General features: G+C 39.6%; 1 protein-coding gene across 1 annotated transcript in view; it reads right to left on the reverse strand.

The window, feature by feature from the left end:
• Window positions 1–4,752: 4,752 nt before the first annotated feature.
• ell (elongation factor RNA polymerase II) overlaps window positions 4,753–26,288 on the reverse strand; it is a 54,555-nt gene continuing 33,019 nt past the window's right edge. The window contains exons 3-12 of the mRNA XM_034705079.1: window positions 24,016–24,137; window positions 21,281–21,444; window positions 19,540–19,790; window positions 19,280–19,404; window positions 14,063–14,144; window positions 10,236–10,851; window positions 9,762–9,828; window positions 8,862–9,033; window positions 8,704–8,748; window positions 4,753–7,334 (exon numbers count right to left, since the gene is read on the reverse strand). Of these exons, the coding sequence (XP_034560970.1) occupies window positions 7,230–7,334; window positions 8,704–8,748; window positions 8,862–9,033; window positions 9,762–9,828; window positions 10,236–10,851; window positions 14,063–14,144; window positions 19,280–19,404; window positions 19,540–19,790; window positions 21,281–21,444; window positions 24,016–24,137 (1,749 nt within the window). The 3' untranslated portion in view covers window positions 4,753–7,229. The remainder of the gene's footprint in view (window positions 7,335–8,703; window positions 8,749–8,861; window positions 9,034–9,761; window positions 9,829–10,235; window positions 10,852–14,062; window positions 14,145–19,279; window positions 19,405–19,539; window positions 19,791–21,280; window positions 21,445–24,015; window positions 24,138–26,288) is intronic.

Genomic DNA, 26,288 nt, shown 5'->3' on the forward strand with positions numbered 1-26,288 from the left:
AGCAGAGGGGACACTGACGTCACCAACGGGACCGTGAGCACTCAGCGCGTGGGCCAAGCACGAGTGAGCACACCCGTCCCACGTTGAAGGAGCGTAGTTTAATATCACGACTTTTTTTCTTTTAATGATCAAGGTAAAATATGTTTCCACGGATCATACAGCAGGACACGTACAATCCAATATTCAATTCAAGCTGATCAAAAGTTACCAAATGGTTCTCCCTGTCAAAAGTATTACTTATCAGCAGTGGTGGACAAAGTACACAGCTTCATTACTTAAGTCATATAGATCCTCCTGGTCAAATATTACTCTAATAGAAGTGAAAGTTGCTCTGTCAGATTAGAACTTCAGTTAAAGTACTGAAGTGCTTGATTTTAAAAAATCTTAAGTATTCAAAGAACTTCTAAAAAAATCTCAAAACTTTGTATTTTCACAAAGCATGAGTGCAGGCAAGACAAAGGAGTACATTCGGTTACATTCTGTTTATCTAGAAACCATTACTTGAAATCTCTAAAAACTATACCATGAAATAAAAACAGAAAGTAAGTTACTCCAAGTACAGACAATTTAGTTTGAAATGTTCCTTTGGAATGAAACAAATGTTACGTAGCTCAACACACTTTCTCAGGTTGGACTGTGAATGTTTGTATGTTTGGGCAGAGTGGGAAACAGGGAGAACATATCACACGATACGTATCATTCTTCATTTCAAAAACCTCTAACATGGGCTGAAGATATGACCATGGGTGCTCAGGTGGAGAATTATAGCCATCATTACCACCTCTAAATGAACTGGCTGATCTGAGGGAAATTTGCTCTGTGTTTGCTCCACATTCAACAGTGGAGACGCACAATATACTGGTACGGCTAAACCACTGAGACAAACAGATCCTTAAGACAGTAAAGTGTGTTGTGTAGATCTGATTTCAGAAAAGAGGACATTCATCAGCTGACTTCAAAGCAAAAGTAGTGAGTAACTAGAGCACTGATAGAAATGTTCCCCCCAAAAATATTACTCAAGTAAAGTACAGATACTCAAAAAATGTACATAAGTACAGTACTCAAGTAAATTTAGTTTGTTATGGTCCACCACTGGAGCTAACATACCATTTGACACAGCCAAGCTTTCATCCACACCACATGGTCAGGGCATGTAACCCTATTTTTTTTCAGGACAAGTTAGTTGTAGCCTATGTTTCAACTTCCTTTTTGGTAATGACAACGTCTCAAGGTCTGGAGGATCTGACTATAAGAATAGTAAAAGTAGGAAGCTGATATCAACACCTGAAATCCGAGTAAATCTTCAAACATGGATCCCTGCTTCCTAAATATCCGATGACAGGATTTAGTTGCATGAGCACATCTCTTTAGAGATGTTTATTTTTATCTCCACCTTTGCTGGCAGGCTTTTAGATATGTTGCAGAGTAGTGTGTGCAGAGTAAGAATAACACCTAGGTTCTAAAACAGGCACAGACATATTGAGAATGCTCTAACTTATTGATGCTGATAACCAGTGGTGTCCTCATGTCCAAAAAAAAATGCACTAAGTGCCCTCTTGGATTTCACTGTAGTAAATAAAACATTAAAAATGGCCATCTCTGCTGCCCTTTCAGTGGATAATGAATGAAAAATCGCCCTCTGGATGCCCCTCCAATGAACGAAAAGTTAAAAAAAAGCGGCCTCCAGATTACCCTCCAATGTATGAAATGTAGAAAAGTGCCCTCTGGATGCCCCTCCAATGTACAAAAAAACGCACCCTCTTGATGCCTCTCCAATATCCAAAACGTGCCTTACAGTCAATTGACTGTTAAAAAATGTCCTTTTGGTTTATTTTCGTTGGATTGAGTGCACATAAGGTCCCTCTATTTGCCCTTGTAGTTAATTATGATATGTAATCAATAGAAATATATCAATATTTTTGTGTTTTACTTTCTCATAATTCAGTTTTTACCACAATTAGTCACAAAATATTCATCACGATGCAGGGAATTAAGTTTTAAATGCTCAACATTTTCTGGAGGAGGACCAACAGAACGCCCCTTTGTTACCGCTGCATCAATACATTTGAATTCACCCTAAACTGTGAGTAAAAGGGGTTTGAAAGGAGGTGCCCTTTCTTTTTTGGTTTTCGCCCCTGCCCTTCAAGCAGCCTGAGTATGCCACTGCTGATTACACTTGCATGTGATGAAAAAAAACAATGTCAGTTGCAAGAAATGATTCGTATATGGGCTTTAAGATCAAAGCGAAATGGAGTTTCTACCTGTTACAATGAGGTTGATCTAATGTTTTAGAAATCAATTATGTCTTGCTAGACATTTTTTAAGTGTTGCTTAGTGTTTCTTTTGGTGTCATTTGCTGTTGGAGCAAAGCAAGGGAAGAATTACTGAACTCAAATTGACAAACGTATACAAACAGAGAGTACAGTAGACTTGTAGAAAATGTGTAATAATGCTGACAGGTCAATACATTTGTTACAAACATGTTCATATAAAGAAAATGACTAATTAACCAGAATTCACATTTATTGTGACAAGGACATGCAGCAAATCTTAGAGTATAAATATCCATGTGCACGCATACACACGCACACATCAAAGAGTTGCTGTGAAAGATGTTTCTAATCTATCAGCCTTACATTGTATTTTATTGATGGTATTTTAAATGTGAGAGGTAAGAATGATGTGATTGTGGAAAAGGTCAAGTCCTCAGCTCATTCATAAAAGTTGGCTGATACAGTGAGGCAATCCACAACAGAGCCAGTATTGTTTAAGAGGTTGAGTCATGTGAAGCCTGAATGTGGCCTTGGCATTATAGCTGAAAAGCTTGACCATGATCCATGAAATGTAATTATATAAAACATTTACGCCACTCCCAACACCTGACCTGCTACTGCAACTGAACTTTGTAACTGTTGAAAGCTTTAATTGCTGCAATTATTTCATTTCTGAAACAAGGCTTTGTTTTCCAAGGTGTGGAACTAGTACGCTGAAGTATCTTAGATGCAATACCTTTTATAAGGTCATAAACATCAATTTTCTGCACCATGAGTAAAACAAGAGGCTTGTTGTTGCTTTGCATTGTCTACCATCAATACATCTTTGAAACAACAAACACTTTGAGCCCCTATGGTGATCTATTTGTTCACTTTCTGTGGGATCATGCACAGTAATCCTTACAGAAGAGGCTGTCGTTACCATACTGATGGTTTATTCAGATTTAAAATATTGTTTTTTGGACACTTAAGGTGTGAATATAAAGCAGTTTTTTTAATACGCCTGTGCATCAGCCTTTTCTGTGCTCATCAGTTTTCCAAGATGCCTGTGTTTTAGGTGCAGGGAGTCGGAAAAAAATCTTCTTAACCTACATGAATGATTAATGAATCCAAGATGACTCCGTTTCTGTGATTTGTTGCAGAGATGTGATGTGTACGTAGTGAACTCAAACACATTATTTGGATCTGTTATGAAATGCTCTCATTTTATAAGCACATACCAGTTCCCTCAAATTACTGACTGACCCTTAATTCAACCATGGCCTAAATTGTCACATTGCAGCTTTTTCCCCAGTGTTCACACATAATCTAAAGAGAATGCCTCCATGCAGAAATCCCCAACACATGAAGTCTTCTCTGACTAATACAACCTATAAAGCACAGAAAAGGGGTTGAGCTCCCACTCTCTGCTCAGTGTTTGTAAGCATGTCAGTGTATATGTTGCTGTATGTTGAAGAGAAGGAGAGATGGCAGCCAGCCACAGTGAACTCACTGACCGCCCCCCCCTCCCCCCCACCTTCAGCTCCCTGAGCAGCACTGAGGCCAGCTTTGGGATGGGAGCCAGTAGCAGCATAGCGAGGCTCAGGCACTGCTCGGCCCAGCCAACTGGAACACAGTCGCTATGTAGATTTCTGGGATCTTTCACAGTGTGTCAGATTACAGCGAGCTGTCCTGTCCTCTCTGGTGCCTCGCAGGAGCATCTTCTGTTCTGCCCACACTACCATGCCAGGGTCTTCTTTTGAATCCATGTCTTTTAAGGAAAAGACATGGCAGCAAACAACACACAAGGTGGTTTATAAGAGGATGCTCATTAGACACAGGAAACACAAATACAATACACATGCAGAACCCCCCTGCATTTCAACGTAACTGTTTACCTAGCCTTTTTTTTGTCACTGAGTGTACTAAAATTGAATACCTTCAAGAGAAACACTGCAAACTAAGGAGACCAGAGGGATCCAAATGTTTCAATTCACTAAGTCATTTTTTAAAAACAAAACAAAAGGTGTGCCAGCCGTGTGTGGAGGTTTGCAAACAAAAGGCAAGAAACTGCTGCCATCTACAGGACATCTTCTGTACTACAGGACTCATGTCTGTAAAAAAAATGCTGAATGCTGTCGAGTCAGGGGAAATTCATTAAAATAAGGAAACTTCTGAAATGCATCAGTTGGGAAGTAATAACATCTTAGTTCTTCCAAACCTGCTCTGGGTAAGAAGTATGGTTTTATTTTAATCACAAAAATATATTTCCTTTTTTTTTTTTTGAATCAACACTAAAATGTTAAGATCTGCTCATCTAAAAAATATATAACTGTGGATCAGTTAGAAAAAAAGGCCAACTGTATATGCTGTATTCATTTCAACATATTCCTCCCAAAAATGTTCTTTAAAAAAGTTAAAATTAAAAGTTTCCATTTCAAAAATCTCAAGAACTAAAACTCAGCTTCAGGGATTGATAATAACAGACAGAAACACTTGGTTCAGAATTTCACAAATAAGGATTTTAAGAATTTTATTGAAACAAAGATCAATTTCAGTCCCAGTCCCTTATGGTTTTCAAAAAGCGTGCTTTGGGTTTTAGCGCCAACATTTCACGACTCTTCTCCAAAGCCCTCTTTGCTTTTACAGCAGCATGTATATAGTCAGAAAAGAAAAAAAAAACCTTTACAACAGGTCATTTTGGCACTATCAACTCGTACAACGGTACTCCTGTGCTGGCATTTCGTTACCTTCAAACACTTTGCTCTCCATTGGAGGAAAATGCATTCACTGATGACTCATTCACAATGGGTTTTGACCGTGATGGAGGTGTAATACAGTAATCATGTAAAGAATATGTCTACAAAACAAGGAACAAGAGTGGTGAAAGATGTTACTTCTTATCAACAGGCTGCAGGACTACTGATTCTGGAAAAGACTTTCACGTTATCATCCCTTGCCCAAACATCTTCAAGTCCCAGATCCAACCTCAGTCTAGACCCAGCAGCGTGGCTGGCTTTGATGTAGTGTTTGGATGTAATGCCAGGTTTGAGATTATACCACTCTCCTCATGCAAACACTTGAGCCAAGTTCTGTAAATCCAGTCTGGGGCAAAGGACCGTTCTGTTACTTCATATACAAAAACACTGACTCAGATTTCACTGGATGATAAATAATGAGAAAAGACGTAATAACAGAAAGAAGAGAATACTGTGACATGTTCCTTTGCCATCATTTGGTAAAGCGATTCCATTCCTTCCACTTTGTAAGCACTTTGGTATACATGCTGGTCAGACCCATGGCGGATTGATTACATACTGATTCAGGTGGACTAGGCGTTTGCTCGGATTTTGAGATCCTTGGGCAGTTTTTTTTTTTCAAGTAAAGATACAAAGACTGTTCATTGTAACACATTCATAAAGCATGCACTCTGATGGACAAAGAGAAAGGTCACTGGACAAAACTCCCAGGTAACAGCGAGATCAGGAGAAAAAGTGCTGATTCTTCATATTCACATAAAAAGGTCGGTATAAGAAATGCATTCGCTGACGAAACTCGACTTGCTTGTTCATCAGGTAAAGCTCTGGAACAGCATTTTAAATTTGTTGTCTTGACGCCTCTAAGAGAGAGGAGAGCTGATCCAGGAAAATAGATTTCAGGTTCACCTCCGTGAATATCTGACATCACATTTGAAAAGGCAAACACTGGTCACAGGCGAGCCCTCCTCCGAGAGGCTCTCCCTGGAAGATGATCGAGGATGGCTTCATCTTAACAGTCTTCTCGATGGACTAGCATGTGGGCCGATGAGCAGACTAAACATTTGATCTTTTTAAAGACACTGTAAACATAATTTTGACGCGACTAAAGATCACAATAAAGGGAACTTATGAGATATCAGATCCGTGGCTCAACCTAATTTTTGTAGATTTTTTAGGGGGAAAAAAAGCCTGCAAATCTGCACCATCTTACAATTCAAGGATCCTCTGAAGCATTAAGATAAGTGTGAACAATTCTATTGCTACAAAAGCCATCATGACCTAAACTGAAAAGACAACCAATTAAGAGCTTAATCTATTTTTTCACTGATACACTTTGATGAACCATAACAAAAAACCACTGCTGAAACCAGAGAAGGAGCATTGCAGCGGGTTGTGACTGAGTGAAGGGACTGTGTTCAAAGGAAATTTGCAGCTCAAGAGAACTGGAAATTCTCCCACATGTCCCCTCTATTAAGACATCTGCACAGGATTTTAGAAAAAAAAGCCATGTGCAAAAACCTGCGTCTGACTGTGTGCATTAAGAGGCATCATTTTGATTGAATCAATAGTAATAATTTCATCTCTTTAAAAGAGAAAGAATAATGAACACCAACAGATGGACAGTTTGATGGGCAAGGCAGCTTCTGAATTAAATACTGGCTGACATTCAAGATGTGAAGACAGGAAGAGAGACAGCTTTTGAGTACTGATACTGAGGAGTGTAAAACAGACCCAGACCCCCAGGTTAAGTGTCAAAAATAAATAAAAAGAATTTCAATGTCCAAACTCTTGGATTCAGTAAAGGGGAGAATCACTTAATTTATCTAAATACAAAACAAATTAGTTGCATTTGGCCTACAAGCTGAAGGCTCATCTCCCGAGAAAGTGGGAACACTTCTTCGTGTGACACAATCAGACCTCTGTGCAATATAAGCAGGGTGGGCTCTCAAGAAAAACAAAGCCAAACAGAACCTTTTTTTTTAAGGATGCATTGTAACTACACAGATGGACTTTGCCCACCATAAAAGAAAAAAAAAGGAAAGAGAGAAACAGATTGTGTCCTGCTCAGTCCTCACTAAAGCCTTTGGCCCCAGTGAGGGGAATACTCCCTTCATGGCATCTTGCTTGAGAACATTTTTTTAGCACAGGTGGAATCCAGAGTTTCCTTTATCTGCTTAGTTTCCAGAGATAACAGGGAAACAATGTCTAAGAACTAACTCTAAGGTTGCTGCTGATCGTACTCTGCAATAAGTCTCTTTATATGTGCCAGTTTGTTGTGTAGATATTCACAGCGGTTCTTCTCTTGACTATAGTTTGGATTAGTCTGCAAGAGAAAAAGGACAGTCAGTCTGCTTATATACAACACCAATTCCCAAAAAGGTTGAAGCACTGTATAAAATATGAATAAAAACAGAAATCGATGGTTTGAAAATCATTTTAACTTCATTATTGAATGAAAACAGAACAAAAACATTCTACATTCTAAATGTTAATGCAAGGAAACATTGAAAGAAAATATTTGATAATTTTTTTAAATGTAATGCCAGCAATGTTTAAAAAAATGTTGGACAGGGCCATTTTTACTGTTGTGTTGCATCACCTCTTCTTTTAACAACAATCTGTAAACCTGGTAACCAAGAAGACCAGTTTCAGGAGTTTTGTCCCATTCTGCCTGATAGAGGATTTCAGCAGCTCAACAGTTTGGGTCCAATGGTGACCAGTCAAGACTGCAGGCAGGCCAGTTTAGCACCCAGCCTCTTCTACTACCGAGCCATGCTGTTCTAATGCATGCAGATTGTGGTCTGCTGTTGTCTTGCTGTAATATACCAGGTCTTGCCTGAAAAAGACATCATCTCGATGGCAGCATAAATTGCTCCTATACATTTCTCAGCCTTAACGGTGCCTTCCCAGATGTGTAAGCTACCCATGCCGTCCGCTCTTGCACTTCCCTATACCATCATGGATGCTCTGCTCTATAGAGTGGAGGATTTCCAACAAGAATGTAAAAATTTGATTGGTTAGACCACAGGAAAGTTTTCCACTTCACCTCAGTCCATTGTAATTGGGCTTGGGACCAAAGAAATTGCCTGTGTTTCTGGGTCATGTTTATACATTGTTTCTTCTATTTATAGTACAGTTTTAACCTGTGTTATTTGCATACATTTAAATGAGCCATGGACCAAAAAACCTGAAGTCTGTTGATATACATTTAACAAACGGCACGGAGCTGCAGTACTCTGTCTGTGTTTTTACGCTTTAATATCATTGGCGCAATTCGCTTTGTGAATCAGACCTTGAGATGGAGAAGATAACAGGGGCAAATGATGTACAATCCTGAATCCTGATGTTGAATCCCTTGCCAACTTTACTCCAGCCTCTCTGGAATGCCCCTTTTATACCCAGTTATGTAACTAGCATGTGGCAAATTAACCTAATTAGCTGTGAGATGTTCTTCCAGGTGTGTTTTTAGCATTATGAAACCATGTGTGTTTTTTTGTCCCTGTCACAACATTTTTTGAAGTATGTTGTTAAATCTGGATTGAGCATATATTTTTAAAAAACATTAACATTTCTAAATTCAAATTCTGTTTTTAATCAACATTTTACAAAGCTCCCCAACCTTTTCTGACTTGGGGTTGTTCTTGGATACTTTATTTCATTAGAACCTGTTTGATGGAGGGACTTGAACTTACCTTTTTTATTTTATGATACTCTTCAAGTATCTGATTGTGGATTGTCTGTAAAGATAAGACCAGGGAAAGGGTTTAAATAGACAGACATACTTGATAATGACCCAATTAAGTGAAGTGATTAAGACAAAAATAGCATTAATGTGTGTTTGTGTATCTACCTGGTACTTGTCTGTGCCATGTTGGAGCTGTTTGAGCTCATTGTCCAGCACAGTGAACTGTCGGGTGACGCCTTCTATCCGAGCGTGCAAATCCCTGTACTCACTGTACTCGGTGTTAAAATCATTTTTATACTTCTGACGCTGCTCTGGAGAGCCAATTTCTTTGTACTTCCTAGGGGTGAAATCACAGAACGTTTTACTGGGAGAAAAAAGGGAGAAGACCCTCAAAGACTCTACACTCATTAAACTGAGGTGAGGTGACATCTGAGAGAAACATAAAGAGTGGTACAAACTCAAGCCAGTGAAAACATTTGTGTTTGGAGATGCAACTTGAGCCTTGTCTGATGGCCTGTATATTTTCTTTCACTTATCAAAGCATTGCTTTACTTTGAGTTTTCTTAAGGTTGATAAACAGTAAGCCAAGTTAGTAATCAGCAGCTTCTGATTGACATGTACCTTTCCCTGCACAGACTGCTATCACTGGATAACTCTACAATGAATAAACTTTATGATCAGAAGATGTCCAGTCAAGAGTTTACTTCTTGAACAAAAAGCATGTCAACTGCATTTGAAACTCACAATTGCACAATAACTGCAATTTGGGATGAAAGTTACAGGTACTTCCTTCCTTTAATGAGCTGTGTTTCACAACTTGATCAGGTTGGCCAAATGACAAAAACTACTTCCTGTTGTTCTAAAAACACCAGCGTGAGCATTTCCCCTTTCAGCTAACAGCATCTTTGCCCCTTGAAGCTTCCTCAGAATACTCATGGGGGTCACAGTTCGTAAAACCTCACTGATATTTTGATCGATTTAATAAGGACACTGATTCTCTTACAGGAGGTAGTATTGCTGTGTGATCTATTAATCAACTGAGACTTAAAATGGTTAAATACTCACAATAAATAGTCTGCCACCTCCGGTGATGACAGAGGAATACTGGTACTGTTGCACATTCCATTCAGATCTGAAACAAGGTCATTGAAAATGAATGTTATCGTTGCTGTGTGTGCGCCTGAAACCTGCTGCAGTGCAACAGGAAAGACACCAACACAAAAAAACATTATTTTAAATAAGTTAACATTTCTCCTTTATTTTATATATAATCCTCTAAAGATGCTTTCTGTTGGCTTACTGAAAGGCATGAAGCTGAACACCAGGGGTCTCCATTCAATCACTGAGTGACTTTATGGTCACATGATGCATCACCTTCACAGTGATGACTAACTGGTGTCAAAGTACTACTTCTATTCAGAGCTGTTTTATCCAATAATAATACTAATAATTATAATGATACTAATATCAATAGATAAACATAAGAAATCAAACATTCTGTGCAGGATGAAAAGTGATCTGTGCTGGTGTTGTGTTCACCTGTGCTTTTGTGTGGAATACTGTTGCTTTTGAGGTTTCCTTGGCTCAGCTCACAGGCTCTGTTAGGCTCAGGCACACGCTCCTTATGACTCTTCCTTTCCTTCTCCTTCCCCTTCTCTTTCACCCTCTCCCTGTCTTTACTCTTCTCCTTGTCTTTATGCTTTTTTGACTTCTTTTTGGATTTGACGTTCAAGGATGAAGGACTCTTGTCTGTAGGGACTTCCGGGGCCGTGTGTCCGGGTGATTGTGTGCAGATGCTGGGTGTCGAGAAGGCCACTGAGCCTGAGAACAGTGAGGGAGGTTGGCTGAGTCTCTCGGACATGGCTGTTTCCTGAGAGTCACAGTCTCTCCCGTTGTGGCTGGAGTCGTTGCTGACGTCCGATAGCGCTTCGAAAGGACGAGGGATGTCCAGCACAGGCAGTTGCTGGGAGCTGGACATTATGCCGCTGTCTGACATAGAAACCACCACTCCTGCGGGTGCTACACCTGACTCTCCTCTCCCGTTGGAGGTGCTGAGCTTGCCATTGACTGGGGCTGTTGCAGCTTTGCTGGCGAGGTGTGATATCCTGGGCTTTTTGTTGGCAAGAGGGTCGATAAAGTCAGCGGCAGGTCGTTTCTGGCAGAAAAATAGCAGTGTAAGAAGCAGAACCTACAACAGGGTTCAATTTTGTTTCAATTCATTTGTTAGTAAGTGAGAAGAAAACTCATGTTCAGGTCAGAGCAAATAAAAGTAGTCTGAGCTGAAGAGGACAAAGAGGGGAGGAGAGGTGAAGATGTGGAATAAGTAGATGGGACAGAAAAACAACAAAAAGGAGGAAGAAAGGGGAAGAAGAAATAGTATCAGAGACCCAGTGTTCTCAGCAGCACTGAGACAATGATGACTGTGCTGTCTTTTCACAATGCCAGGGATTACATTACAGACAAGTCCTGTTTGACTCGGCCCACACCACTGTCTTTGGGAGTGGCTGAGCTAATGACTGTGGGATGTGTGTGTCCTAACCAGAATACTCTCTGGTTCTGAAACACAAATGACGAGTGCCGTTTGGTCCAGAAAATAGATTTTTGTATTGATTTTGCTCTCTTTAACCGTTTTTAATTTCTAATGTGAATAAACAGGAAAAGGGACACAAACGCAGGAGACTGTGCAGACCTCTGTGAAGGCAGTATCTTAACCGTATAGTCACAAAGGAGACTTGCAGAAACAAATCAATGATCAAATCCTGCTCATATTTTTTCCTCTAGCGTTGCAACTGTTAGGTCAGCTGGCAGCTAATGGCTGCTTGTATTGCAAAGGTCATTCACCGCACAGCAAATACACCAACAACTGCCAAGACAGCTCACTGCAGTCTGTTTTTTTAAACAGCAGGTTGTGCTTAAGGTTAAAGCAAACAAACATCCTCATGGATACTTCACACAGAGACCAATCTTAACTCACATCAGCCATAAGATCTCCCTTTGACTTTGACAAAAAGCTCATCAGTCTCAAGCTAGTTGTTTGATTTTCATGTTAGCTATGTAGCTACCAGGGCAGAATGTCCCTGTTTGGTATAAATCTGGACAAAATTTTTTTTTTTTTTTGACACAACAGATTGAACTTAGAATAAGATCCACATGTCTGCTTTAGATAATGGCTTTAAAATCGTGAAAATGTTTAAGAAAAGGGAGAGGGGATTTCACCTCTTTGTATTCTAGTGAAAAGGGAGAATTTCTCCCATCACTAGGATAAAACACTTGCAGGAATGGAAATTATTTTGGGATTTATCCTTGTGTGGACTCGGTCTAGCCTTGTTTGCCTTGCAGCTCTTCCTGATCCTTCTCCCACCTATCTAAAGTTCGCACACAATTTCACCGTTATACCTGTGAATCTTAAAAAGAGCCTTTGGTGATGTTTGTTTGTGTGTTTGTGCGCAGTGTTTACTGAGGGAGTGGAAAGGTAGGGACATAAAGAAGGTGTCTGTGGGGAGGACAACCTCAGAGGAAGCAGCTATTAATAAAGCTGGAGAAGAGGTCTGGACTGACCCAAAGAAAGAGCAACAGGAGGAGGAATATGTGCAAATAAATAATCATTAGTAAGTAGAAAGAGTTTGACAAAAATCTAATGTGCCATGAAGGACATTTTGTTTGATAAAAAAAGCTTTAGGTCTCTTGCAAAGGATATTGTAGTTTGTTCATTTTTTTTAAGCAGCTCAGAACAATTAATACAAACATTAGTGTAGTATTAGTGTTCAACTAGCACCAGTTCAAAGAGCATACATACATGACAAAGTCACTTAATGTGTTCTCTGGAAGGACAGAGTGGGAATTAAATTATTTGAGAGTGAGCTTTAAAGTTAGAAATAGCCTCTCTGGGAAATACCAGAAACCACAGAAGTGTTAGTTACCAGTCAGCAGACGATTGTGGGAAATGAAAACAAAAAAAAATCCAACAAACATCTTCGTCCAAAATTCCCCCAATCATCCACCATTTCTGGGAAGGCTGAAGCTAATCGAGCACTAGCTGAGTGTGTTCACTATCTGAAGACTTGATATCACAGTCTGAGAGTTATACATTTTAGTACAACACTGGGCAAAGAATGAGAAAAATAATGACCTAACTGCAGGCTTGAAATACAGCAAATTTCTTGAGACAGAAATATACAAGGTTTATCAAGTTGGCCATGATTATTGGGAATAAATGCATTGCTCTATTATGAAAAAAGGTCAGACCCCCCTATTCCTTCTACATGGCTTTAAGAACTTATCTCGTACATGGCATCAGAGAAAATAATGTTCAATCTTTTCCATAAATGTTGGTCTGACATCAAACGATGAGTTCCACCTTTTGGTATGTAGAGGCACTATCACATGTTGGCATACACGGCTGAATATGTTTGGATTGTATTGTATTCCATTTTTGTTTTTTTATTAACCCCTACTTTGCATTATGGTCCTTTTTTGGGTGGGAGTGAATGGTCATCAGGGTTTTTGTTTGTTTGTACTTTCTTAATGTATATTCATTTAATTTCCTCTTTCCTCTTTTCCTCCTGGTTATTATTTCATTGTGCAAAATACTTCAGTTTTCACTTATTTTTTAACCTCTTTAATTCCCCCCTCCTTGTTTTGATTTTTGTTCTACGTTATCCATTTAGTTATTTATTTATGTCCTTTTTCAATTGCTAAATGTACAAAACTAGTTTAGCATGCTTATCTGTTTATTGCTCTATCATAAGTAAAAAATATATAAATATATTGTTTAAAAAAAGAAGAAGAGAAATACACGTGGGAGAGTGAAAACAGAGTTAAGTATGATGAAGTGAGTGACCATAGACTATATAAATAATGGACATAGTATTCGTGACGTCACCTATCTGTTCCTGAGCGCTGTTTTGAAGCCAATCGGTGGCGGCAGCCATATTGGAAATGCGGAGCTCAACCAGGCAGAGTGTGACATAAAGAGGCAGAGTTTGAGCCTCCCAGCCAACAGCTATGTGTTCCCATCCGGGAGTCAAGCCAGTTGTGTCCTTATTTGGGTAAAAACTCGTAATCTTAATATGTTCTGAGTCGTCGCATTAGAAAAAGATTCACCCCCCGTACAGTGTGTGCCGATAGAGAAATTAGCTACGTAGAGCCAGGCCGTTTTTTTTAACCAGGCTGTACACATGTTTATTAATGCTGCAAAGATCGTCTTTTTTGAATTGGTGTCTATGTGGTTTCTGGTGTTTCTGCAGCCAGCCTCAAGCGGATTCTCGATGAACTGCAGTTTATAACACTTCCGCATGGGCTTCATAGTTTGAGACCGGAGGTTGTCGCTTGTGAGCGACAAATAGAGGAGAGAACAGGAAGCTCACCTGAGATGGCGAGTTGCTGGCTGGCTCTTTGGGCGGGCTCTCCAGTGGAGGGGCAGAGCTGTTCTGGGCCTGGCTCTGTTTCCTAAGAGAGTAAACACACACACAAATAAGAAGAATGTTTGAATGGCCTCAACTTTAAACGAAACACCAGTACCTAATGAACACTACTTTATCTTTACAACTCACTCTTGTTGGTTCCAAAAGCAGCTTCAGCCTGAATTGATTGTTCTTCCAGCATTGCTAGTTTTACAGAAATATCAAAGGCACTCACACCACAAACATGTATACTTGGAGACCTCCATAGCCTTAATGATGTTTCCTCAAAGAACAAAAAAATGTTTCTCTCTGTCTATATCGTCACAAAAAAGGTCATCATGGCTAACTGGATTGAATCTAATGCACCATCCTATAAAGAATGGATCACCGAAGCAATGGAAATAACAAGGTTAGAAAAGGTAGCTTTCAGACTGCAAAATAACAAGCAGGAATACACAGAAACATGGACTTCACTGGAAAATTATTTAATATCACTATATCACTATCACTATATCACTATAGCAATTAACAACAACAAAAGTGTCAATTAATTAAAATAGCAGAAATATGTGCAGATGTGTACGTATGTGTGTATATATGTATATGTGTGTGTATGTATGCCACGATGACTCAGGTCCTTCGTGGCGTTTTCAAAGTGTCTTGATTTTGTCTGAAAAATGTCACTCCTTTTCTTTTATCCATTTATTTTAATACAACTCTTGGTAGTGTCTTCCTGGTTTACGGTCAGATGAAATCTGTTCATTTACAAATGTTCGATGATATGTTGAGTGGCTGACTCTCCCTTCTGTTTAATATCTTTTTTGTCTTCCATTTACTGAGATTGGGGTTGGCAGGAACCGGTTTGATGGAGGCGGGGGGGGCTTTGCTTATCTGTTTCTGTTTATTGTTTGTTTTTGTTCTGTAACAAAAAAATAAAATATATGTTAAAAAGAGAACTAAAATAATAATCAAAAAGGCTAATGCCAATTAGTGGTAAATATTTGTGCTAATAGATATTAGAGGTGTCGGGATGAAACGGTTTCACTATTAACCGTGCTTAAAAGTGTCACGGTTAATCTAATTGTGAAGGCTCCGCTACACCCAGTTTATCTATTGTCTCTGTCAAAAGGGGCCGGTTCATTATGTTTGGTGCAACTTGTAAATGAAAAATGAGTGGCACCTTTGTTGAGTTTCTCCGTCATTTAAAAGTATGAGGCAGCGTCCTCCGCTCATTTCTGTAACGCCCCTGATCCCGTCAGATGGGGTTTTCATGAAGAACACTGTTTTCATTTTTAACTGCAACATTAAGTTGGCTGCGTTTTATAAAAATCAGTCCAGTGCAGCTGAAAAGGCGCTGCCAAAACGGCACAAGAAGATAAAGGGACTAAATAGACACTCCGCGGAGTGCGTCTCTTTAATTCTCTACAAGTGAGGTCGTCCCTACGACACCTGTGTCTGAAAATAAAACACAACGCATAATAATCAGGATAATCGTGAAACCGTAATTATTTCTCTCACAATAATCGTACCACCAAAATCTCTAATCGTTGCATCCCTAATAGATATTGACACACCCCAAGAGCAAAAATAAAAAACACATCTGCCATTTCTGCAGTGAAAAGCTCATTCTGCAGAAGAATGAGGACAATAAAAACAGGGCACAACAGTTGATTTGTGAGGCTGAGAGAGTAGCTATGACAACAGAGCAAAGGAGGACCTACTTAGCAGAGCGGCATTTTATCATAGCCACACTCTTCTGAAAAATAGACAGAGCAGCATTCAAAACATTCAATCAAACAGTCTGCAGTTGTTAAAAAAAAATACTGAAATGCTACCTTATCTTGAGTTCAGTCTCAAACACTGCTGCGTGTTTATTTCAGAGTTCAACAATCTTGGCAGCTAGTTCAAGACAAGTGAGTAAGTGACATGACACTCTACAGTGACAGAGGGGGGGAGAGAGAGAGAGAGAGAGAGAATATGGTACTGCAGCTCACTTTAAGTATGGATGATGTTTTGGAAGGTTAGCAGTAGGCACAATCAAAAATTAACTACAAAGTCAGTGAATTTGCACTGTGCTGCGTTTGTTTTCATACTTCAGACTGATTATAATGCGATGAACTCGGACTCATTACTTACCACATCAACCTGTCACACAGTCAATAGAAAATATCTGTGCCAACATACACTTACCCGACAGGACAAAGAGTGCATAACTAACTCAGCCAAGTGTTGAAGCAGCTATGAGGATGTCTGATGTTGTTAGAGTGCAGCCGCCTCTCTGGGCAAAAAAGAAGGTTTTATTTCTTAGCTGATTAAGTCTGGTGCTTGCGTGTGTGGCACTCCTCAAAGAAAATATCCTCCTGCTTCCTTGAAACCAGATTATGCTCTACTTATTCTGAACATGTCGCACAAGACGTTTTTTTTTTTTTAACAATAAGTTCATTCTGTGATAAATCTCTGGTTTCAGGGTTTACTGATAAAACACAGAAGACACTAAAAAGAACAATTTGCAGAGCTGGTGCCGCCCCAGCCAACAACATTATCAAAAAAGGGCAGTTGGGTACACTAAGTCTTGTCAACACCCCACCCTAGTTTAAACCGGGTGTATGTGTCTATGTGTGTGTGTCTGTGTGTGTGTTTGTATCTTTGGGGATGGTCACACAGACAGGCAGGAGCTACGAGTGAGACAGCAGGCCAACAGATACGGCCGAACCTTGGACCACTGCCACCTCACACACGGATCAGCATGTGCTGGAACACTATTACATCATGTGCGTTCCAGTCGTGTTGCTGTGCTGCTCCTGCGTGACTGACTGCATTAGCTCAAAACTCTGAAGGAGCTGGGGAGGGGGAGGCGGTGTTAGGTGGGAGGCTGTGGTTGTTAGTCAGCTGATAGACTCAGAAACCCAGCACAAAGTACTGCTGAAGATACACACACAGTCCAAGAATGTGCTCTCTTACATGCCTTATTTCACGTCTAAAATGTGCTCACACAATCAAACACAGGACTGACCAGAAATCTAGAAATCCAACCAATCTAATGCAAATGTTATCATTAACCTCAATGAGCTGGAATAACACTTTCTAAAGCTCTTACCACCATAAAAAGTAAGTCAGTAACAGAGTCACGCAAAGCTGGATGTCTTAGATAAGGCCGAGTTGTCACAAAGGTAAAACTGAGTTTATCGTGAAAAGGAGCTATTCTTGAGTCCACTACGTAAACACAAACTGAAAGCCGAGCATTGCAGCCTGCTCTATATATAGCCTACAGGGAGCTTGCTTTTCCTTAGTGTCCCAGATCCTGAGAAACCAGATTTTTCCACAGGGGAAAAGGCCAGCAGCTCATGCCATCAACAAATGCAACACTTACATGACACTCAGTGAAGCACACAGAAACATTCCTCACCACACACGGACACATCCATACTTAGATACTTACAAAAATATCTAGAGCAGGAGAATCCATCAAAGTTGTACCGTAATGTGAATCAATCTTATTCCATGATTTGGAGAGGGTTTAGTTTGCACACGTCATTCCTTTTTAAGAAAAAATTGTCTCTACAATGCTTGGCACTTCTACCATTCTTTAAATACCAGAGCCAACATCCTGTGGCTTGACCAGTGCCAGAGAGTGTCAGCGCAAACAACAATACAAGGTGCTCTGCAGTTTGCATTGTCAAAATTCCAGACTTCACAACTCTGATTATTGAGTCCAAAACGTTAAAAGAAAATTCAGTGGAGGGACGTCTGATAATCGAAGTGACAAAATGAGCTGCTTCTTTAGAAATGCAATCCACCTCTGTGATGTTAGCTATTGTTGCTCACTTAATAACCATGTTAACAAACTCTGAATTTAAATAAAAAATGAACCAATATAAACATGACTACGATAGCATATGCACTGGACCGATCTTAGACACAATAAGGATCAACAAGGGGCATCATCAGAACAGGGTTAGAGTTGGGGTTAGTTCAGTTTATGTTAAGATTTGGCTGTAGTGCCGTAGCAAAGCTCAGTTGTCACTGCACCCTCATACCTTTATATTTAAACATGCACAGCAAATGATTGGTGTCCCAGACTAGACGGGATGCAATACCAGTAGGTTACAGTGGACAATTAGCATTAGGGATGCACCGAAATGAAAATTCTTGGCCAAAACCGAAACCTGAAAATGAGGAAACCAAGGCCAAAAACCAAAACCCTGAATAAACTATTATGCCAATTATTAGTAGAGAGACCGGGGACAGTTGTAACATTTCACTCCTTGGACTTGAGATTAAGCCATGCATTTTCTGTTTGTGCTGCACAGGCATTTTCTAGGCCATTTATTAGAAGACACTTGAAGCTAGTTTGTATACGCGGATCAAGTACATTCGCAATGAAGCGAAGTGCAGAGGATCTGAATAGATCTCAGTGAAACGTGTGCTGACAGACTCTAAGACTGTACTTTTCATTGTTTTCACTCCGTGGTCTGTCTCAACCTCTTTGCTTAGAAGACGCTTTAATGCTGCAATTAAAGGAATAATGGATGCAGACATATTGGCTCTTATCCAGACAAGCGCGTACTGGCCGCGTTTTTTGCTTGCGTCATCACAACATTCGGCCGTGTTGTTTCGGTGATAAAAGTATTTCGGCTAAAAGCTGAAAATGAATGTTTGGGCCATTTTCGGCCCAACATTTTTTTAGTGGCCGAATTTTCGGTGCATCCCTAATTTGCAGTCTTGTCTTAAAGAGCAATTTGAGAGCATGTAGAAACCACTGCACATTGCTTCCTTACAAGCAAGTGACTTAAAGTAACCAGTTTACTCATAACTACACACGGCTATCTTCTCTGAAAAAGCCATTCATTGGATTCTTAGAGGGCGTTACAAAGCCCAAAGATGGCAGTTGCCATATCAGGAATGCTGATTCCAGTTCACTTTTGGCTCATTACCAAACTGGCAAAGACGTGGCTGCTCAACGGCTATATCACACCCACCTGTCAGTCAAATAACACTTATACTGACAATCATGCACACACTGTCATTCTGGTTTCAACATTGTACAGTAATGCTGGTTTGCCTCTGTTTTCTATCTCCAATGCTTCTTTGTTAACAAGGCAGAACAGAGGTGTAACAGTCACTTCTTGAATAGGCAATGTAAAAGAGGCTTTTCTGATCTACTGCTAATCTCTAACATACCGAAACAGGATTCTCTTGAGGAGCTGCTGGTCTCCTTCTGTATAGCCGGGCCAGTCCTTCTGAATTTCTTTGTACAAAACGTCCTTCAATGTGAAGGTGTTGTCTCTCCCGTTCAGGTTCGCCACCTCACAAAGAAGAAAAGGACAAAGGTGAGTCTATGTGCCACCGCAGTTAAGGATAACCAGAAATGGAAACTTCCTTTTGAGGTCAAAAATAGTGACTTGAAGTGAAACCACAGAGGCTATGAATGTGTGTATCACCTGTTGCAGGTAGCTATCCAGGGAGTCCTTGTCTAATGGCAAGAGGCCGTCTTTCTGCAGCCTCAGGATCAGCTCAGGCTTCTTGTAAGGCTTGAGGGCCAACAGGTGTAGCAGGCGCTCTCTGAGAGGCCTGTGCTGAGGTGTGGTTTTCTTCAGCGTGCTGCTGGAGATGATGACAGGCCGAGATGTCCTCCGTAACGGGGCGATATCTGAGAGGCCAGGTGCCGGTTTCCGGATCTGAACCTTCTTACCTGAGGAGTGGATGAATCACAGAAGAGTTTAAGACCAGGCGGATTTCAAAGTTAAAAAGTTGCCACTTACATTTGCACTTAGATAGTTGCACTCTTATTTGCTTAATTGCAATTGCATAGCAATTTCCCTTTGGATAAATATCAATTTTCTTGTTTATCTTACAACCAAGAACTTCTTTGTAGTGTTGCATTTGGGGAAAGGGGAGGAGGGGGATTCAAATATGCACCCTCTGCTTGGAATACTCTCCAGATGGAATTGAAATTGTCTGATTTGATTTCACTTGAAGCCTTCGGCTCAATCTTAAGACAGACAGACTGAACAGTGCCTGTGTTTAAATGGAAATGCTGTTTGTGATTTTGCACTTTATTTGCAAATTAGTTGCACTTCTTAAATTATTGATTGTTTTTACATACCGTCTGTAAATATGATCTATATTCTGTACCATTTATTTTGACATGTGCGCTTTTAACTGAGTTTTATTCTTAACAGTTTTATTTATATATTTATTTATTAGTTCAAATTTTAGTCACTTTTATTCTACTTTATTTATTGATGATATACTTATTTATTCTTTTTTTTTTTTTTTTAAGAATAGCATCTTATTTTCTTTTAATGGTTTAATATTTTAGTGTTCTATTATCTTAGAAATGTATTTCATTTTGGTGAGTTTAATTTCCTGTGTTGAGTTTTAACATCTTATTTTACCTCCAGAAGTGCTGGGAAAGAAAGGACTCATCAGATGACTATTTATTTGGCAGCATGTGCTTAAAAACACAATAACTGTTAACTCAGCAGGAAATATATTTATCTGTCAATATCTTTTTGCACAGTGAGTGATGATGGCTGGCAGAGCTGGCAGATGACTCACAGGAGATGTATCATGCACTGATCTTCACCACATCCACTCAAACTCACCTTCCATTACTAACAACAGCTATTATCACCTCCTCCAACTGAGACCTTCTTTTTAAGGTGATTCAGATTCAAATGATTCTTGTTTTGCCTCCTACTGCGACAAAAACACTGTTCTGCTCCACAGCACTCACGGACTAAACATTTTTGACTCATCATTTAACAGTGAAGAGGCTCTCAGTGGATTTATTTCTTTGCAGGCAGCAAAGCAAGGCTGCACAAAGTGTTTTACATTTCAGGTCAGACAGCAAAACAACAAGTCTGGAAGTTGGTGAGCTATGCACAGAGGCAATATTAGCTCTGGAGTTTAAAATACACTCATAGATTTAGGGGAATAGAGGGATTTTTGATTTATATATTTTACCACAGAGGAAGAGACCACCATCAAATTCAATTATGTCCTGGTTATACATGAGGATTGTTGGCAGCATGCTGGCTCTCTGCCATTCAGCCCCGGACCCCCACACCCGTTTGCAGCAATATGAACCCGCTCAACGGTGCAGGGAGGCTACACAAACACATGCAGAGCACAGGAGCATGTTGGCGCTCTGCATGTTTCTGTGACGCGTGTCCTCACCTACGTATCTCCCCCCTGGCTTGATGACGATGGCACTCCTACTACGAGTCTCCTCTTCGACTTGGGCCATGCTTTCCCTGGCCTTCTGGTAGGAGTCGTCTGTGGCACAAACTGTGATCTTGTCCTGGATCCCACCCAAACAATCCAGCTGAATGCTCCCTTCACTGCCAAAACAAAGAGGAAAGTTAAGAGAGGGAGACTGGAGCGGAGACATTCTCTACATTTTAGATTTGTGGATTTATGACAAGAATTTGCAGGTAGCATCCTTCAAGTCTAAGTTAATTCTCAACATGTACCACTAATCTCTCACTATTTGCAATAACTCAACCCTCTACTGTGCATTCCTTCCCCCAGATGAGATCCATTAAAACACCCCAAGGGCACAACTATTATTTTTTCATTTTCCTTCCAACTGTGTGTTCCCACAGTACAACTTGCCCGCTGCATCAAATCCCATGCTTTCCTGACTCTCAGGCTCTCTTTGATTTGTCTCCACTTTGATGAGGATTTGGCAGAAAATGAGATGTTGCTGGCACGGTCGGTGGAAGCTCGGCTCAGTCATTAGGGTTTTATACAAGATCTCAAGGTTGATTAGGATTCAGTCGGAAATGTGGATGAACTCCATCTGACCCAACAGTTTGAAATATTTTCAGAATAATTGGGTCCAAAACTTGACAGTAAAGACACAGAAGATTGTTGTTGTTCCCCATTTCATTTATCCACTTCCTTCTCTTTTGACACTGACATCTGGTGCTCACTTACTCTGTCAGCACAGTTTTGCATGTTAGGCAGAATGAGTGTTAAGGGCTTAGTGCACAGAGGGTCATGGACTTTCATAATGAGCAGGTTTTGTGTCGTTTAAGGTTATTATCAATAACGAAAAAACTAATGAAATAACGAAAAGGTAACTTAACGTTTCTGTTAACTGAAATAAAAATAAAAACAAGGCTTTACAAAAAAAACATAACTTTAACTGTATTGTGAGTTTACAAAACTAACTAAAATAAACTAAAATTATAGAGAAAATATTGTTAGTTTTCGTCTTTGTCAATCTATCTCATATATACACTCAGTATTATATGTTTTATGTAAGGTTGTTGTTGTGACCATTTTTTGGTAAATACAATGTAACACTGAATGACACATTTTATTGTTTTATATGGATTATTGTTCATCTGTCCAAGGTGAATATATTATTGAAAATGGTATGATGTTTTAAGTTTTTATTACACAATGCTGCTTTAAAAACTAATTAAAACTAAACTGAAATTGAAAACAAAAAGTCAAAACGAAATAAAAACTAATGAAAAATGCAAAACTATAATAACCTTGGTGTCATTGCAACTGCTACTTTAAAAAGAGACAACTTTACAAAGTCAATGCAACAGCTTGGAACATGTGAAAAACTGACATGCATGCATTACATGTTCTGAATAACTTGATTCTTCTTTGTCCATCACTGTGCACAAAAGTATTCAAAACTAGAGGAAATGTGTGTTTTTATTGGATGTTACTGGAGGTCTGCATGTCCCTTGCCTGTATCACCTTCCGCAGTTTATTTCAACCAACATTCTTCTATTGAAAATACACGGGGGAAGTATATCATTTACCAGTGTAATGTCAATAAAGCTTGAAAGTAGAGACAAAGTCCTAATGTGGTTGAGTCTGTCAGGCATCAGATTCCCTACAGGTCCTGACTGTGTTAGATAAACAGCATGTGTGCCCAGAAACACTCAGTGGGTAACTGTCCAAAGACTGTTGACACCAAGGTCTAAGACTGTGGTGTTATGAATCCAATGATGACCCATGATTAAAGTGATATTTGCTGTGCTTTTTACGCCTTTATTAGAGAGGAGAGGGCAGTGGATAGAGCTGGAAACCAGAGAGAGAGGGGGGATAATAATAATAATAATAATAATAATAATAATAATAATAATAATAATGATGTAGAGGCCATAATGTTGAGTTTCATGTCTTATTTGTTAATCATGATTATTTCCGGTTTTGGGTTCATGGGTGTGGTTTTATCTACTGGTTCAGTTGTGTGGCGGGGGGGCAAAGAGGGTGAGTGGGGTTGAATTTTTTTGTCGACCAGCTGCCACTTTCATCGTCATTATTATCATTTATTTAGATCTTTTTTGGTATTGAATTATTTTGAGTGTTCTCTAAGAAATAGAAAACTTTCCTTGGACTTTGATTTTGATTTATGGCAAGATGCGTCACAAACACCAGCCCACTTTATCTCTACGGCACCTTTCAATCTTAGCCACTTCAAATATAATAATAATAATAATAATAATTGTATTTGTAGAGCACTTTCTAAAAACAAGTTACAAAGTGCTTTGCATGGGCAGCAAAATAAAACAGGCAGTTCGTAAATTCATACAAGTCAAGATAAAGAAATAAAACATATTTCAAAAGACAAAATTCCCCACAAAGAACTCTTAAGGAATAAAACTATTTTAAAATATATTTCTTAAAATGGTTAAACTAAATGAAATAAAATACAATCAAATAAATACTATTCAGGTAATTCATTTTTGTATTTGGAATGCACAATTAACCTCTGCCCAAGGATCTCAACACACATGTGAGGTGACATGTGAGGCTAAATCCATGCCCATGACCTACAAGTATAATGACTTTTAAAGCAGCCTTAAAGTTTCTAGAAGGAAAAATCAGATGCACATTTGATAAGGAAAAAGGAAAGAAAAGGAAAGAGTGTTTTCTCTTACCTTGTGATGTACTGCTGGATGCAGTCGAAGCTGCCCTGGGGGTTATCTCGGCCCACATTTGACAGGTAGAAAGTAAACGTTTGCAGTTCACTGGAATTTTCTGACCGTGGTATTGAGATTTTCTGTTAAAGACAGAGAAAAGGAAGAAAAAGATTTAACATTTAAAAATGTAATATTTTCCCGAATAAGACCAAAGCTTTTTTTAGACTATTTATACCTTTTTTTTTTCTGGAAACAAGTCTGAACCTTTTTTCATTTTATACACACTCATTTTCTTTCTTGGTACAATGGTATAAAATATGTATATAAGCGCCTTTTATAGTTTACAGTCAACAATGTACATATGATTCAATCAAAACAAATAAGTATGCATATCCTGTTAGACTATTCATATATTCAGTTTTGACCCTTTTCCAAACTTTAACTATAGTGTGTCGTCTTTATTATTAAAGCTCCTGTTAGAAGTTTTTAGCTGGTTATGAAACAGCCTGAGATGAACAATGACGCCTCTTACCATATGACAATGACTTTCCATAAAAAATAAGATCATTAGAAAAACATTAACCACCAAATTATCATTATTTTGATGGCTACTTATAACTGTTATGAGTGGGTAGGTGCCAGTTGAGGCAATTCGCTTACAATGAGGAAAAAGTCCTCTTTGACTGTGTGCACATTATGACGAGTGAGGGCGGCACTTTTTGTCAGGAAACACGACATACACAGCTCAAAGACTGTATAAATAAATAATAGTGTCCGTGACATCACCCATCTGTTTCTGAAGTGCTGTTTTGAGGCAAATCGCCAGCAGGAGCCATATTGGAAATGCTGGACTCAACCTAACTGTTGTCGAGATAGCGTGACATAAAGAGGCAGGCTTTGAGCCTCCTCATCAACGGCTACAGTGTTCCTGCCTGTCAATCAAATCAGCTGTGCCCAGGGCGTAAATTTAACACCTGCCAAGCTCAAATGGCAGGTAAAAAATGAGTTTGGCATGTAAAACAAAAACACACTCGCCAGTGGCCGATTGAAAATTTTGTATTGCATGTGAGGTTTTCGTCCTTTCGCCCATTTCTGCCGACTGTCAGGCTGTTTTGACCCTTGCGGCGCGCTGTACTTGTGTTGTTATTTGGGACGTCAGCTACTGGAATTCTATTCATTCCCTATGCTTGAAGAAGCATGGCGGGGAAAGCCTTTGAGGAAGATGTGGCGACACATTCCCGGCGTGAAGCCAGCACAAACTAAAAGGACAAACAAAGAGGCAGGAGACGATCAGGAGGGGAACAGACAGCTTTTTTCTTTGGCCGGTCAAAAATATTTTTGGCTGGTAAATTTTTGGAGGTCACTAGCCAATGTCAGATGAGGTAAAAAAGTTAATTATATGCCCTGGCTGTGCCTCTCATAATGGAAAACTCGTAATCTTAATATCTTCGAAATTGCTGTGTTATGAAAAAATCCCCCCCGTACAGTGTGTGCCGATCGAGAAATGAGCTATCCAGACTACACGAGTTTTTTGGTTTCTGGTACTTCCAGAGCCAGCCTCAAGCGGAAACTCGATGAACTTCAGATTTTAACACTTCTGCTTTGGCTTCAATGGAGGTGGAGGTTGCCACTTGACACAGCTACAGTATTAGAGGTATCCTTTTGTCCCCAGGGGGCTCTAAAATCAAAACAAACAGAAAGTCCCTCACTGGAACTTTAACATCAAGTCCCACAGTCTATTTCCAGACTCAACGTTCACAACTTAAAACACATCTGTGCTGATTCCCCTGGCTTGAACACCTGGCCATGACTAAGCAAAGCTGTGAAAAGCCACAAGTATGTTCTTGCTGGCCTCAATAATAAACACAAAGCTCACTTAAACGTAGCATAAACCTGCTACATTGTTTTCTTTTACCTTTGTTCAACTCTAGCAGTCTTTGCAGTGCAGAATGCAGACTGTTCCTAATGGTTTCCAAACTATGACTGGAGGAGCTGCAGGTAAATGATTATAACAGGAGAACTATGATAGGTATTTCTGCAGTGTCTGGCCTTCAGCACAGTTATGCACATCCTTTTCCAGCCCCAGAATTAACTTCTTCCCTCACTCTACAGGTGTTAATTTAAAAACAAAAACTACAGAGGAAGTGGAGTGAGCCACTTGTTCTCCTGGCCTCAGCAAACCTGCAATCATCAGCAAGCAGCTGGACACCCTTTAGATATGGGAATCTTTGGACGAGTGACAACTTGAAATTTGACCATAAACGACACACTTAGAGCACTAAGATTATGCA

The sequence above is a fragment of the Notolabrus celidotus genome, chromosome 2, assembly GCF_009762535.1.
Source record: "Notolabrus celidotus isolate fNotCel1 chromosome 2, fNotCel1.pri, whole genome shotgun sequence".
Classification (NCBI taxonomy): Eukaryota; Metazoa; Chordata; class Actinopteri; order Labriformes; family Labridae; genus Notolabrus; species Notolabrus celidotus.